General features: G+C 41.5%; 1 protein-coding gene across 1 annotated transcript in view; it reads right to left on the minus strand.

Moving 5' to 3' along the window:
• The window catches only part of UBE2Q2 (ubiquitin conjugating enzyme E2 Q2), a 29,504-nt gene that overhangs the window by 10,253 nt on the left and 2,324 nt on the right, over positions 1-16,927 (minus strand). Inside the window, exons 2-5 of the mRNA XM_015872468.2 lie at positions 7,301-7,405; positions 4,897-5,001; positions 3,388-3,444; positions 2,714-2,854 (exon numbers count right to left, since the gene is read on the minus strand). Of these exons, the coding sequence (XP_015727954.1) occupies positions 2,714-2,854; positions 3,388-3,444; positions 4,897-5,001; positions 7,301-7,405 (408 nt within the window). The remainder of the gene's footprint in view (positions 1-2,713; positions 2,855-3,387; positions 3,445-4,896; positions 5,002-7,300; positions 7,406-16,927) is intronic.

Raw genomic sequence — 16,927 nt, forward strand, 5'->3', positions numbered from 1 at the left:
GTGATTTATGAAGCAAAACATAGCACACCCACACACTCCTGAACTTCCATTGTAACTGCTGATAAACAGAACTGGCATTCAAAAAGAAGTTGAGTGGTCTCAGTAGACCACTGACATGGTGTATATATATATATATATAACTATAACTGCCATGACCCTTTTTCCTAGCAGTTTATTTCCACTGTGCTGCCCATTGCTTATACAGCAATATTAAAGACAATCTTGACCCTCTCTAGAGCCCATAGACTGCAGATCAGTAATTTGTGCCCAAGACAAGGAAGCCTAACAAGCTTAACTGAAGAAGTTTAGTGTAAGAACTTAATTTACATCCTCTGAACTGTTCTTGGAGGACACAGAAGAGGAAGCACAGGGAGATTCAATGTTACACCTGATGGTAGCCTAAATACTAAATGCCACTGCTTTCAAACAAAGCCTTCATTATCAGCAAAGGAAAACTTGGGCCCAAGCCAGTCCAGACATTACATTTTACAGAAGCATTTCTAACCTTCATTGATACTTCAGTGGCAACATATACACTTAGGAATAAAAATCATTATAAAATAGATGAGCAACTTCAGGAAAGCTACAAATTCAGAACTGAGCACTTGCAAGTCAGCAGAGCTCACCTAACCATGCAGAGATCAGAGCAAATGCCACTGCTTTAGCTGCCTGCTGCACTATGTCTCTAATGATCACTCCTGCAGCCTCAGCTTTCCTCCTTTGCACACTTTTATGGCCTTCCCCCCATAACACAACTATAGGCTGTTGCTTGAGTTATCCAAGGTAGCAGGTGCAAATCACTGCAGCTTTAAAATGCAAATACGAGATTGCCTGTCATTCCTCTGACCAGAGGGCCATCATCACACCTCACTACAGTACAGTAAATTGTCCCACCAACACATTTCCAATTTCTCGGCTGCAATACCATGAATTAGTTGGTAATACAGGAATAAGAAAAAGAAATTCACACAAAATACTGAAATTCTGTCAAAAGTGACCCCAAGAGCACTACAGAAGACACGATGGCACTCTCAGTGTTTGTGGAGCAGTGTACACTCCATGGAGAGAGACCTCTGAGAAGCAAGCAGCAACAAATCATTAAGGATTTGAGTTAATGACTCCAGATCGGGGACTTCTTTTAATTCCCAGTAAGCAAGTGGTTCATTCTTAGAACTATTACAGTGTCCAGAGGAGGATTACTTCTTGCTTCACATCATATACTGTATTTCAATCAAAATTTAGGATTATTTCCTGATACCAAGAGAAAAAAAACTCATTTACAAAACAGGCAGATAGTTATTCTGAACTTATATGAAAACCACAAACCTTAAAAACTCCTAAAAATGAGTTATGATCCACAGAATGCTGTTTTTAACCTGTGAGGAGCATGCAGAACTGGAACTGTATGCATTTCTTTCATATGGGAATCTTCGGTATGATCACTATCTGCAAGCTGCCCATCAGCCAAGAAGAGAAGAAAACCCATGGACTTGGGCCAATAAATATACAGAGAAATTTACAAGCCTTCTGGTTGCATTTGGCATTAGTCAGAGCTCTACATGAAGCTTCACATTCCCTCTTCCAAATAAAGCATGTAAATGGCATGGCTTTTGGTTTACTTCCCTCCACTGAGGAAATGAAGTACATCAAAAGAGCAGTAGTCAGTGTGGAAAAACCAGACAATGTTTAGGCAGTTTATTCCTGTTGCTGAAAGTCATGCTAAGAAAAACCTTAAATAAAGCCCGTGGAAGAACTATACAGATTTTAACTGCTTTTCCTTAGGATGCTAAGCAAGAAGCTGCTGTCTTACAGATAGGTTCCATTAGAAGTTCCATGTTTCTGCAGTGCAAAAGCACGTTTTAGTGCTACTGGGTTAGTTCTTTTCTGGGTCAGCGGCGCAACCACAGTTGTCAGCTCTTAAGCACTAAGAGTAAAGCTTCACAAGTCCATTGAGAAATAATTTAACCAGAGCAGCTATTTCTGGTGACCCACAAAAATATCACGGTTCCCCAGCAGCAGTTTAATACCATTTTCCCTGTTCTCAGCTGACCCTATTTATGCACCACCATCAGCAAGTGTGTTGGCATGAGAATCAGGTATTATGTAAGTTGAATCTGCTGTTGTCAAACAAAAGAAACCAGTGGCGTTCATTTCAGATCCATTAAATGAGGAGGGGAAAAAAATAATAACCAAAAGGAAAGGCAATGGCTGCTAAATGGGAAAGAGGAGACAGCAAAAGGAAATCATCAGCTTTGGGGCACTAATCTGAGCATATTCTTTCTGAAGGTGACTTTAAAAACAGCATAGTACTCTTATGACACTCATGAAAAGACAGAAGATGCTTCTTTCTCCAAAGGGCCAATGCCACCCTACCCAGTTTGACATCAGAAGTTACACCAGCAATCCCCCAGACTGGTCAAAAGAATGCTTTGAAGCAGTTTTTCTAGCTTTGTAGAATGCTGATTCTTAACTAACTTCATATGCCAAAGATTTGGATAAAGGATGAGTCCAGTTACAAACAGACTGTGGAAATCTACATAGTCTACTTGAAGAGTTTAAGTCTCGTAGGGCAAAAATCCTGACCTATGTGTGCTGGAAGTCACCTATATGTTAACTTATCTTTAGGTGTGTAGCAGCAGGCTTTATTTTCTGAAAATCATTTCCATTTTAAGGCCAGGAATACTGCAAAGGAAAAAATACTCCATTAACTCACATTTAAGTGATCTTGCCTTTGATTTTTTCTGATTTTTTCTAAGATTGCAAGGTTCTCTTTTTCAATGCCTTCATCCTCGGATTTCTTCCCGTCAACTGGTTCCTCCTCCTTCATATCATAGTGATCCAGATCTTCAATGTCCTACAGGACAGAGAGAGATTCACTGTTAACAGCTACATTCTTTACTCAAGAAAACTCTCAAAGGGTATTTACGGGTACAGGCAGTACACTGCACAGCACTACATACTAGCGACTGCAGTGATTGCTGGATGCCATTTCTGCTTTGCTCTGACCTAATTCATCCAGCCAACAGTATTCAAGGGAAGCATAAGGAATCCTTACAATACAAATGAGAGCCAGATTCACAACCTGTTTCTGGTCATAGAAACAAGCACAATTAAAGCTCGATGAGAAATGAAGACTGTAGCAAATTAGCCTATTAAAGAGTGTAGATAGAAAACTGGAAGCTAAGGAATTCTTAAGCCCATTCCAAAAGTATACAGAGTTAAGCATCTTGGAGATACTCTACAAAAACAGACTTGTTTTTCATTTTAGAATCCTAGCTATTTTAGGGAGAGAACATTTCAGTTTTGGTTTAATTATTAGCCAGTCACCGCAGAGCATAATGCCAGAATCCTACTAGATTAGGATAACAATCTCATATGCATACATACTTCACCCATATCTTCCTCCTCCTCCTCCTCTGACGTAACTTCTTCTGTCGTTCCATTCTGCAATGTAACAGTGAGGTTACTGCATTAAATGAACATCTTCCTTTCTTTCACGAATCAGGAAGTCTTCTAGCAAACAGTAAATATGAAAGTTACACTTATCAAGGTCTACAAGTGATTGAAGTTTAAATGGAGGGATAAACAAAGATGCTTTCCTAGAACACAACAATGAAAAAATATTTGCATGAAACAAGGACAGATTTCACATTAAGTTTTAAATGGAAACTTAAAATCCAGGTAAAGACATCCTACTTTTGAGACAACAACAACAAACACAACAAACAAGCAGGTTTCAACTCATGATATCTTAAACAATGAAAATCAGATCATGGCTCTGACTAGAAAGCACATACACGCTAGAGCTCTATAAATTAATTCTTGGTCAAATTACCTGGAACAACTGCCACAGCCACTAACATTACACAGCCACTGTCATTACATTATCTGATGACATACTAAAACAGCACACTGAGTTGGTTTTCCAGAGCTTTCTATTGCAGGATAACACTTCAAGCTCAGGAAGTTCGAGCTGCAGAAATAGTTGGAAGCATCATATCCTTGTCCTCTGCTTACCCTTTTTTTGACAAGTAAGGAATGCCCCTACTGTACACACTGCAAGGTACTGGATGGATCTTCCGTCTGACGTATCAAAGCCTCTTATTCAACTTGAAAATTATCCAAAATTTCCAGCTGTGAAACTCTTCCACGAGTTAATTTTAGAGTTTCAAAGCATAAACAAGACTCTTCAATGAAGCTGCTTCCTAATGTTACAGAGGTTGGAGTTGCATTGCTATGTGGGTGGCCAAGGGAGAAGTGCTATAGTATTACTGTTTGGCAGAAGACCAAAAATCAAGCAAGTTATTTGTCATTATTATAGTACAGTCGCCACAGGAAAACCATCTGTTACACTGAAAGAGTCTTTAGACATTGTCATCTTAATACATACAAGCAAAAGCAGATAAAAATCCTATTAAATATACAAAAAGAACATGCTCACTGTCAGTTACCAGTTCTGTTTTCAGCACAAAACATTTTAGTTAAGCAGAACATTTAGCAGCCCTTCACAGCTCTTAATTTGTCAAGTACACCAGAAGTAAACGGGACACCTCAAGCAGATACTTTCTGCCCAAAGCAGCACACAGTCCTGACATCCTATATCTTTGCAATGGACTGAAAAGAAAGGAAAGCATTAGTAGTAAGTTAATTCAAGTGCACATTTTACAATGTCTACACTTCGTGAAGCAGCACACAGTGTTTTGTTGCACAAGACATCCAAGGCAATGCTGGATGTAGCACTGCGCAGCCTGGTCTAGTGGCTGGCAACCCCACCTGCATTGTATCACATTTAAGTTCTGGCTCACACAGAAGTTTTAATCATTCCACTGTTTTTTCAACTCAAAGAAAGACAACAAGTCCTTGATTTCCATTAAGGTGCCCACAGTTTTAACTTACCTGTCCAGCTGGTAATGGTTGATCTAACATTTCAACATCTGGATGCTGAGGAAGATTATACAATCTGCAGAGGTCACATATTAATCGCTTCAGTTGCTGGAGAAGCTATGAAGAAAGAGAGCATCTATTTAAGCCAAGCCACGGAATAACGTATTTTGAAGTACTTTTGCAAGATGGTAATAACTTTCAGTCAGCCTACAACATTTAAGTCTGCAGGTAGTAGAATAAAGACACCTCTTTTGTCTGCAGTTAAGTTAAAGATGGTTTGTTTCTTTCTTTCTTCTTGCATCAAGCCAAAAAAAAAAAAAAAAAGTAGAGAGCAAAAGAATGATCTCCTCTGGCAGTATAGTTCATTCCAGGCACAGATCTCAGAGCCACAAATCACTCGGGAATAACCAAAGGGCTGTATTCCTCAGGACATGCTGCTGCATTCAACTTCCTTTCTTTAAAGAGCAATGTTTTAAAAACAAAACCCAACAAAACCCACACAACAACGAGGAACAATTTAATTTCCCACTTCCTGGATCCCTCTTCAGGGCACAGCAGGGCAACTCTAGAAGCAAACCTAGAAACACTGGCACCAGCAATCACACAGCAATGCAGCAACTTGCAAGCTTCCAGAAAGACCAATTCCTAATGCACTGCAGCACAGAAGCACAAATTCCATCGCAAAGAGGGAGGTAGGAACACGCAGCTGAGAGGAGGGATCCCCTTCCTTGACAGAGGTCTGCAATTCAGGGTTAGCTCAATGCAACTGAAAAACTATGGTTTAAATTCTAAAGCAAAATACTTGATACCAGTCTTCCTTCCTGCTACATTTCTCCCCCCAAAAAAGGAATTCATACCACATCCTTGCTCCTTCAGCCATGGATTGCCTTAATCATTACCCTTTATGCTTTGTTCATATGTATGAAAGAATTATAGAACAATTTGGGCCAGAAGGTACATCTGGGAGTCACCCTCATGCTCTAAGCAGTGTCTAGCATGATTTTGTATGTGTCAGTGGTAAACAAGGAGACCATACCAAAAGGGGTAGCAGATACTTGTCATGTATTAATAATTTAAATGCATTTCCTGGCTAACATGCAAGCATCATAGGAGAATTTTAGCCACATCAGAATTTACCACGTCAAGTGCAAAGCATCAGCACACACAGCCCGCCTAATGTCTGTCTGAAGAGCACGCTTTTCAGTTTCCCAAACAGCTGACAGTCATGAGGAGTTGTAAAGCAAGCAGAAAGGGCAGAATGATACTGAAGGACTTCAGAGATCTGGTGAAATGCATTTAGCACATCTGCTCTGCTGAGCTCCTGGAGAGCTTAACGCCATTTCTCATTCAGTATTTTAACTGTTTTAACAGTAACCTCTATTACGAACTCGAAGCAACATGAAACAATAGACCTTTAGCTGAGGTTAAGTGAAAACTGTTTTGCAGCTATAAAAAAAAACTCTAAGCTGATATAAATTAGTTTTGGTATTCATTTCTGCAGGCAGTTCCTTATCCTTTCCACCCTACCACAGGAAGGGCGTGTGCAAGCTGCTCAAACTTCCTCAATGAGAGTGTAAAGGGTGAAGTTGTAAGGGAGAAAAAAATCCTCAGTACCCACAAACTCAAGCCTTTTGACCCCCCAAAGTCTGATTTTGTAAAGTAATTGTCCCTCTTTTGTCTTCATTTTGACATTACACAATGTGGGGCTGATTCCTGAGAAGCCAATGGGCCACCCACAGGTGCTACATTAACCAATCAATTCTGATATCAGAAGCTGTTTTGTTACAACGAACACCTGCATGCAGTTCAGCACAGCGAGTCCCACATATCTGTGATAAACACTTTCCAGCCCAATGCAAGCAATCTTGTACACAGGTAAGCACAGGGAACATCCTGTCTAAAACCCTGCTTTAATCTGCAGCTAATGGGCACATCAGCTTCATGCTGATCCCTTCCTGTAGAAAGGAATTTCTGAAGAAAGCTGGTCTGGCTGTGCATTCCACTATGGAACTGCCCAGTGTCTCCCCAGGTGGAGGTCACAGACTAAAGGCCTGTATTTAACATTCCCTTAGCTCTCCTCTTGCCTCTGTAGTCAATGTTTCCATGCAAAGAAAACACTAAAAGAGCTGTTTTTCCTCATTAAGTTCTGATGCATTTCACTAATTATTCTCAGAAAGCCTTAAACTTTTGGGGGCTGAAAAGTGACTACAGTGAAAAATCAAACATTTTTAAGTCATCTTCCTTTTCTTGTTTCAAATATTTTGGATTGCTTTTTGTTCGTATGCTTTTAGAAGGGGAAACTTATGCTTGCAAAGACCCCCAAATAAGACGCTAAACTGAAACCATTGCTTATGAATGTGCTTATTAATGTGAAAAAACTCGAACCAAAATAACATCTAAATCAACTAGAACTCACCAGAGTATTGCTCTTCTTAATATCTTCTAAACGCTCCAAGACTGAAGTCAGGTTTGGGTCATCTGATTCTACAAACCATATTGGTGATGAAGAGGGGTAAGATTCCTGTTTGTAAAAAAACAACAATGAATAAACAAAAAAAGTTCAAAGCTTTTACAGCTCATTCACATCCAAACTTCAACAGTGCAGTAACATCTCATCTTACCCTAAGCTAGGTAACACAGAAGAAAAGTAACACAGTAACTTGAGGCAACTCGTGAGAAGTCAAACGAATTCCAGAATACTGGTTCTTCTACTATTATGTTGTTTTCATCTTGATCAAACAATTGATCAGCCAGCAGATCCCTGCAGTTGTTTGGCAAGCACCAAAATGCATCCTTACTGACAGTGAGCAGAAATGGGTCCATAGGACTAGAAATCCATTTCATTCTACACAACAAGCCATGGTCTGAGCACATACAGCATGGAACAGACATGGACCACAACCATCTGCAATCCACAATGAGCAGCTTTTCTGTCCCTAAACTGGCACAGCAAGAAGCCTTTTAAGAAGTGCCAGGAAGACCCTCATTGCTCCTTTCTCCATCAGCAGGAGACCAGGGACAAACCTAGGATAAGATGTTTGTTGTCTGCAGACCTTATCTGTTCCTAGTCTGGAGGGCATATTGAATAATCCTCACAAACACAGTGAATCCATCCTCAGACAAGGACTTGACTCACAGCTCAGGTCTGACAATTGAGCAAGAAATCCCACTGAGTGTTTCAGCACACCACAGCGGCTACTTGAACACACTGATGCCTTCTCAATGAATGACAATCCTCCTCTGCTCTCATTCCATTTCATTCCAAGTTCTGCCACATGTGAGGAAACACAGTAGGATGTGATGCTGTCTGCCTTGTGAATGTACAGCACATATAAATTACTATAAGCCCCAAAAACACATTGAACATTCATTATTAGTTTGCTTTAGCTTTTGAAACACAAACAGAAACCGTGCATTCATCTGAAAGGCTTCTCTTAAGCACATCCACTCACATAAGTCCAACTTACAGCTCACTGCAACACCTTTTAACTTGGCAGATTTGCTGGTAAGTATGTTCTTTTACCTTAATGTAAATGGCACCAAGTTTTTCCTTCTTTAACTAACACGTATTTATGGAAAAAGCTGAGTCTCACGCAGCTGTGAGTCACTATATTTTGAAATGGAGAATTCACACACAAACTTCAAACAAACATCCTGACCCCGAGATTCAAACAGGCCGATGAGTTTGTAATACCACAGTGTGCAACCAAAACCAGAGCTTGTGGTTAAGCCAGTTTTGTTCAGAGTTAACTCAGCTGTTTCCTGCATCTGCATCCTATAGAAAGGAGAGATGGATTTAATATACATCATGCAAGAAACATAAGCTTCCCAAATGAGAAGATGTAACTCGTGAGAATTAACTTAGAAGAACAATTCTTTTATTGCACTAGTTACCTGCTGTTCAAAACACTAATTATTACTATTTCTCAGTGGCTAAAAAACAAGATTATTTTGGTCCTATGACTGCACAGCTGACCTTCAGTGACGCTGTGTGTCAAGCTTAGCTGCACAGGTGTCAACCATATTATTATCCGTATTAAGTTGTTGAGCTCTTTCAGGTCACTGCTGTAACAAGGCATTTTCCTCCTCTCTACAATTAAATGCAAAAATTCATCATCACAGAGAAAGGCTAAACGTTTAGATTTGGGCAGCTTTCTCAAGCTAATGCACACTGTACAGCTTGCAAAGCTAATGCAATTGCTCAGTAAGCCCTGACATGCTGGGATGACATCACACCTAGCGAGCACCAAGGCCTGAGGACAAAGGCTGAATGTTTACGGCCAAGCCAGATAGAATGACAATTCATGGGCTCATCACTTCTGCAGAGTCTTTGTATCAACACCAGGACAGACTGGGAGCTTTGTCAACACCAACAGTTCTGGTGCTTCTGGTGCAGAATACAGCAAAAGGATCAAGTCCAATAATAAATGGTACCCAAAAATAAAAACTTAAAGAAAAGCTCCACGTTCCTGCCACTGGAACAAGTCAAGAAGCACCAAGGAAAGCCACAGCGTAACAAGAGAATACCCACAGGACCTCACCATACAGACACTGTTTCATCTCCCAAAATTGCTGATACATTTTAATCATTTTGCTTTTCTTGAATAGATCTGTCTTCTAATTACGACCCCACCCTCCTTACTATTAACTACCCAACAAAGCTGTCTCACTTGCACTGCCCAATAACTTTAATCAAGTTCTACAGACTGACAGCAATACTGTCCTGTTGTCAGTATGAGACTTAAGCTGTTTCTCTATTCCTATAATACTGTTTCAACCCACAACCCTCCCCAACCACACCACACCTTGCTCACATCCCTGATACTATCACAACTGTACATGGAACACAGGAACCCAAAATGCCCACACATTTTATTATGATAAATGGTCAGAAAATCCACTTAAATCTACAACTTCATCACAGATTGAAGCACCTGTTACCCACTGCCACTTCATTTTCTTTGATTTTCAGATAATCTTTGGTTAAGTGCTATTTCTTTATTTCTTGGAAATCTCCTTAGCAAACTGGCTAAATAAAAGTCAGCCAACTGGATTCTATTTCCTAAGCTTTGGCACAATCTCTGGCGTTGACAGAAATCAGCCCCATCCTTTTTACATTTGTTTAGAACTAAATTACTCATTTTCCTGTGTTTTAATTAAGAGTTTTCTGGGAATTGCTCTTCTTGTCAGACATTCAGAAATCACCATTTATGTTGTGCAGCCCAAAAGATAGCGAACACATCACAGTGTTCTGACGCTTCATCTTCCCATTTAAAGGGAAAAAAAAATTGCCCTTCTCCATATGAAAGAATTCTAATTTACTTCATAAACTAACAGTGCAGCAATGATGCTTTACGTAAAAAGTATATGCAGTGAGATGTTTAAAAGTCAAATGTAATGAGGGTGTGAAGGGGCATGGTGAAGAGAGCAAAGCCCCTTACCCACCTGCCTTTGATCAGCAGAAGATCTGTACTTCCTCTCCTTTGTGGACTTGAAGACTGCATAGGACCTACTATGACTTGCTGAATGGCTAAATGCATATAAACAGCAGGACACACTTTACTCACTGGAGTTCAGCTAAGGAGAGATCCTTACTTTCCCCAGTGCCACAGAAAGCAAACTCCTGCTAGCTTTAATTTTCTTACAACCTTCCTGAAGTCACAAACCAACAGGCTCAGCTCTGTGACAGCACTTGTACCAAACCACACACTTTGAAAGGAACCTTGATCAACTGACTAAAAAGCATACATCCTTTTAACACAGAAAATTATTGCAGTACCACCCTGAGGTTCAGTGACTGCCTATGCTACCAGACAATCACAGACCAAGCTGAGTGCTCTGCTTAGAGCCATGAGATTGGAAAAGCTCAAACATCTTCACGGGAGGCAGGTGAGGGAATGCCACAGCCCTGTCCTATGCAGGTTCTGCTCATACATTCATCACTACATCACTGAACACCTTCAGGAGCACATCATAACACAGCTAACACAGTCATGGCTTTCCTCTCCAAAGCACTCTCCAGGGAAGGATACAAATGTAGCAGAGTGTGCTGCCTCAGAATTGTTTATGTTATTAAATATAGCCACATCAGAGAAGTCAGCATCAACGGCATGTGCCTGGCAGAACGGAAAGGCCACCACAAACTGCATCTCCATGGAGGTACCTGTAACAATCACAAATTGTTCCTAGAGAAAATAAGCACAGCTTGCTGCACAAACAAGTCCTGCTGATTGCAGACAGCTACCACAGAAGAGCAGGGGAAGGGAGAAGGCAGTGAACATCCCCAGGAAAGACCTCACCAAACACTGCTTTCCATCCAGCACATACAACCACATAGCCTGTGACACAACCTGAGCTATATCTATATCCGTGTTCCATCCATGGCTCTATCTAGACACACGCACATCAATACCTTAGAAGAAGCCATAACACACGCAAGCAATGCAGGAAAGACAAAACCGTAAGTGGTTATAAACATGAATGCAGATGTGGCATCACAGCTCATACCCTTCTTAGGAACAAATCTTTGCACCCGATCAAGTCTTCAAACTATCCTGTCTACAAAAGATGTCCCACCTGCTGATTCCCACATGTGGAACTGCACTGTACCTTTGGAAAATGAGCCTCGGTGGACTGCACTATCAGCCGCTGCAACAACTCACCCCCTAAAGGCAGTATGCTGCATGCTGTCCAGCTTGCCACAACCACACACAATTAATATCAACTGAAAGCAATAATGCAAAATGGTTACAGAGCTAAGACTTGATCCCAGGCTCTTACATAGCACCTCACACATGCACAGACATATCCCTGCGTGTCTGTATTCTCACCTAACAGCTGTCAGGGAATGGGTGTTTGAGAGCTCACAGTCCCAGTGCATTACACAAGCATTCAAGCTGGCGATGGTTAACCCAATAAGCAGCCGGACACACACAGTGATGACAAAGATGTTCTGACAGTGTGATTCTGAAATACTCCTCTTTCACCACCAGCAGAATACCTTATGTACTGAATTCCTGAAGGAATTCCAGTTACTTGAAACAATCAACTTCAAATCTAGAGTTGTTAATCACCTGCTTTTGCAACGATACCTTTTCTGGATGTATTTATAGGCACCAACAAGCCAAGCATGGCTTCAAATGAGGTTAGAAGGAGCAGTTACAGCTGAGTTCCAACATGCCACGCTCTCCCCCAGCCCGACTCTTTCCAGGAGATGTGCTCTTGCTTTTAGCACTTCGGACACACAAAGCCTGATGACACTTCTGCTGCCACCCAAAAACCCAGGCTTGCCCTTCCTTCCCTCCGGTCTCTTCACCTTCAGAAGTGCAGGTCTTTCAAGCATTCAGACAGCTCATTCCATACCACTGAAGGCACAGTGCCCTTCCCCCCTCACAAGTCAAGAGCCTTCCTCCTTCCAGCAGCCCCACACGAGGCTCCAAGCTCTCACAGCTGCTGTGACTGCTGTTAAGCCACCCACCTTCAGGTTACTGACATTTACAGTCACTTGTTCTCCTTGGAATGTGAGTATTGTGGAGTTCCACTAACATTAACCATTAAGAAGTTAAACACTCTTACCACAGCTATTTCCTAGCTCAAAATTCAAGGGAACCCCTGGCACCTTGAATATCACCACAAACGAGCACTTCAGTTTTCTTCCAAAGCCACTATGCACGTTCCAACAGAGCGTACATTCCCCCCTTTCTGAACACTCACCAAAGAGGCTATCAGGAAATCTGCAGCTGTGAAACACTCTTTCTCAGAGGGGTTAAAACTCAGAGCTCTGGGATGAAGGAAAATACTAAACTTCAAGAAACCCTGCACTTGTTTCTCTACAGTTACTTAAAACACCATTCAGAATGTCTTGTATGCATGAGATAATGAGAAAGGTAAAGCATGTAGAATCATGACTTTAAATCCACGCTCAAAGATTACAGCTGGAAACAGGAAGCTGGCACCACACAGGCTAACAAGCATGTTCATTTCCAGCAAGGATCAGCTGGGAGCCGTTCTGTTCCCACTAGTCCCAACCACAGCGAATGCTGGCTGACGTGACATCTGAATGTTACAAAGCATCTTGCTGTAAGCAGTCATTCAGTTCTCCAGCTGTCTTCTGGGAGCAGGTGACAGTCGTTTTCACTTCTTCTGCAGAGCTTACAGCTGAAGAAATACAGAATGTTTCTTAAATCATAAACTATCAAGTCTATTAGAAAGGATGTATTACCGTTCATAATCCAAAATAAACAAACGAACTTGAGCCAGGAATACACGGTTCTGTAACCTTTCAGTGCTATATAGAGGTAAACAACCTGACACTGCCTAACAGCAGTTTATGCTGAGGCAAACCTGAAATAGCAGTTATTTCTGTTTATCAGCCTCTACTAACATCTGTTCCTATTCAGAAGTTTTGACCTTCTTTGTTGCTGCTTTTCAAACAATTCAAATACTACCCAGAGAATTTCTCCACGTTTTTATCTTCCACCCTCCTGATAGGAACTCATTTAACAAACAAGCTTTCACTCCAGTTAGACTGCTGGAGTCTGCTGCTCTCACTTTAGTTGTCACTGTAGCAGATCAGACGCTGGCATAAGCCCACTGGATCAGTGCTGGCTCAGGAATTCCACACACAAGCAACCCCGAGCACCAATGAAAGCCCAGACAGCGCTTGGCAAGCAGCTCCCCATCAGCAGTGCTGGCTTCAGCAGTCCTCCCCAGCATTCACTCGTTCCTTTGCCCTCTGTTGTGCTGGTACAGCTGTCTGCGCAGCCACACAGTGAACCAGACTGGGAAGTTATCCAGATCAACAATGACCCAGTAAAGAATTTCCATGTGCCAGCCAGGTCCTTCACCCAGTAAAGTCAGTTCTGGCCACCTCACAATTCACACAGCCTCTGCTGTCTGCTGCCAGCAGGATTACCAAGCACACAGGACACAATCATACTTTGTTCTTCCTATCAGCTCCCATTTTTAATACACGTTGAGGGTACCAATCTATCAATAAGCAGCATCCACAGTAGAATAGAGACCAAACGCCTACAGATTTATTCTCACCCATGTCTCACAGGAAGAAGTTACACTATATGAGCACAAATGATCAGCTCCATCTATAACTTCTTATTTCACAGTGTTCCACTGTGGACAGAATGCCAGAAAGGATTTGGAACTGCGACTTTAATTTGAGAATAGGACACACTTTATACACTACTCCCTTATTCACACTGCACTGACAGAAAGCTTTGACAGAAGGGTTGGAATTGTATCCCTTCTTCAATAAAAAACAAATAGTAAGAAAAAAACAAAGTATCAATTGTAGCAGTGCATACTCTTCCTTCTTGTGGCATAAGGTAATAATAACAGGCAATGCCAATTACTAACGCTTCAATTCTGACACTATCCAATAACAACAAGCATAAAACCACGACAGACAGCAACTAAAAATTGGCGGCAACACAAATCAAACCAACCAACCAACACAAACCATGAGGTGACTCTTTAAGAAGTGAATGAGTGACCCCAGTCAAAGCTGCAGCTCCTTTAAAGTTAGTGAAAATCAGAAAATTCATGAGAATTCACAAGGTATCTCCCTGTCTTGGACAAAAGCCTCCCGAACAGTTAACAAAGAAGCATGCTGAGTAAAGAGAATTGAGTTCTTTTCCATAAAACTTCCAATTATCAAAAGGCAGAGAGAGCTCCTGTGAGGACAACAAACGGTCCCAGTTCTGAAACAATTACATAAGCAATTCATATAAGTAGCCTATTTGGAGTAAGAGCTATTTCCTAAAGCCTAACATATGCTAGCATTGATATGTGAAGCCCACCACCGTGGCATTCTAGGATATTTTTGGCACACTTCACACATTATACAGGGAAGAGTGCAACTGGCCTGCAAAGTCTGAAGTGCTGGCTGCAGCTTTTCACACATAGCACAGCTAAGCTGCAGCATCACAGAGTTAAGTCCTACGCCTTCCACAGACAAACCATTCCTCCTCCTCACAGTATTTCTTTTCCAATTACAGTCCTGGCATAGAAAGAGAAGAACACTCACTCTTTGCTCTTTGTTTTGATAAATAAAACAGCATGGGACAATTTCTATTGTACGAGCATTATCTTCCCTAAGTTACCTGAGTGCCTTCCTTAGAACTCCAAGTACATCTAATTCTACTTAGAGAAACATGTTATCCAGATAGGGCTGTGCATGCTTTTTTTAGTTATTGTATCCACATGCTGCAAGACAGAGGTTTCAGCCTTGCTATGGAGTGCCTAGTCACGTTAAAAAACACATCTGTGGTTTGAACTGGAAGCCTCATTCATTATGCGGTTAGTTCTGCGTACAAATAAATAACCTCCTTAAAAGTCTGTCAGCTGTCTAGGCATTAGTTAGGAGTGTGTTTAATATTAAAATCTTGTGCCTTTTTAAGAATTAGACGATGTCCTAATGTACTCACTTTCAGTATATAACTTGCCGAATGCTTCAAAGGTGACATCTCATCCATTCTTGATGGGAAAATAAAGTTTTCTCCCCTCAATTGCAGTTACCTACAGACATGAACCTTTCCAAGCATCGTCTAACTCTGATTTAGCAGCAGGGTGTTTTTCAGTAAAGCTGGAGGTTTTTCTCTCCAGCAGGGTATAGCAGAGTCAGCCTGGTCACATGGACTGAGCCTGCTGATGTGTGAAGGATATGGTTACATGTCACAGCCCTGTCTCTGTTTGGGTGCAAAATCCGCTCCCACAGAGAGCTGGCACAAACCCTATGGCTACCTACAAGAAGCACTTTAAGGACTCACAATTCCAGTGGAAGTTCTGTGTGCAACTGGAGTGACACCACTGTTGAGCTTATGAATTCAATTGGAACACTACTGCTATGTCAAAAGAAAGCCTGGAAAAAAAGAAAAAAAAAAAAGGAAAAAAAAACCAAACAGAAATCGGAGTCCAGAAAGCAGACACCACTGCTGGCACAACAGAAAGGGAATGTGAAGGTGCACAGCCTGAACAAGTTCAATAATTAGACAGTTCTGAGGCATAAGGAGCAATGTTTCTGACAGATGACTCCACCCTACAGTGTCTCTTAAAGTAATCAAATTAACCACTTAAATTCCAACACAGGTAACTAACAGAAAGAAGGGCAGGCAGACTTGGAAATGTTTGTTTGGCACCTTCTGAAGAGCTATCAGACAAAACGCAGCTCTGTACTGCCAAGCACTGCTCAGTATCACAGGTAGAGCACTCCCAGGGTGCTGCAGCAAATGCTTAACCGTGGCAGTCCCACAGACTCGTATTGCACACAGCCAGAATATCATCCTATAAATTCCAGGGCTGACTTCTAGTCAAGCTGTGGAACTCAGTCTAGGGCACTCTGGTGGAGGAGATCCATGCATTTCCTATGTAGATACTCTCCCTCACCTCTCCAGGACATTGTTTGCTCTTTCCTCTGACTTCTCTCTCCAGATACAAGAAAATAAGGGGATCCATTGTGAGAACCGGAGCAGCTCAGTAACCAGGTCTCTTTTCAGACATGGTGCAGAAGCTGCTGGAAGCTCCCTTCCCTACCACACTGTTCTCTATCCACCAACTTCAGTGCCTGCACACACTGCTGGACCGCTTTCACTTCAGCTGAAATACTGAGGTGCCTGAATAAAACCAACAACAACAACAAAAAAAGAAGTAATTATTGAGTCTTGTGCTTCTCCCCCCCTTAACAGCATCCCTAAGTGTCCAGATGTTCCAACCAATGTAAGCTCTTGGTGAGTACAAGAAATATCCTTGAGAATTTCATCACTACTGTAGAAGTTAAACTCTTAGGAAGCACCAAATAACTGAAGTTACCTATTTGTGCTGCAAACACAGACCCTTAAGATAGCAGCTTCTGCTGCAGAGAGTGAGTCTCCTCCCCAAAGAAAACATTTACCAGTATCTTAATAGCCTTACCAGCTTTTTTTAGCACCATAATTTCAAGTTATAGCTCCCATGGTAACTTGATTCAGCTCTCCAGAAGCCCTGCAGATCAGCTGAAGTACAGCAAACTAGAGTTACACCTTTCCAGTTT

Source organism: Coturnix japonica, chromosome 10, assembly GCF_001577835.2.
Source record: "Coturnix japonica isolate 7356 chromosome 10, Coturnix japonica 2.1, whole genome shotgun sequence".
NCBI classification, from domain to species: Eukaryota; Metazoa; Chordata; class Aves; order Galliformes; family Phasianidae; genus Coturnix; species Coturnix japonica.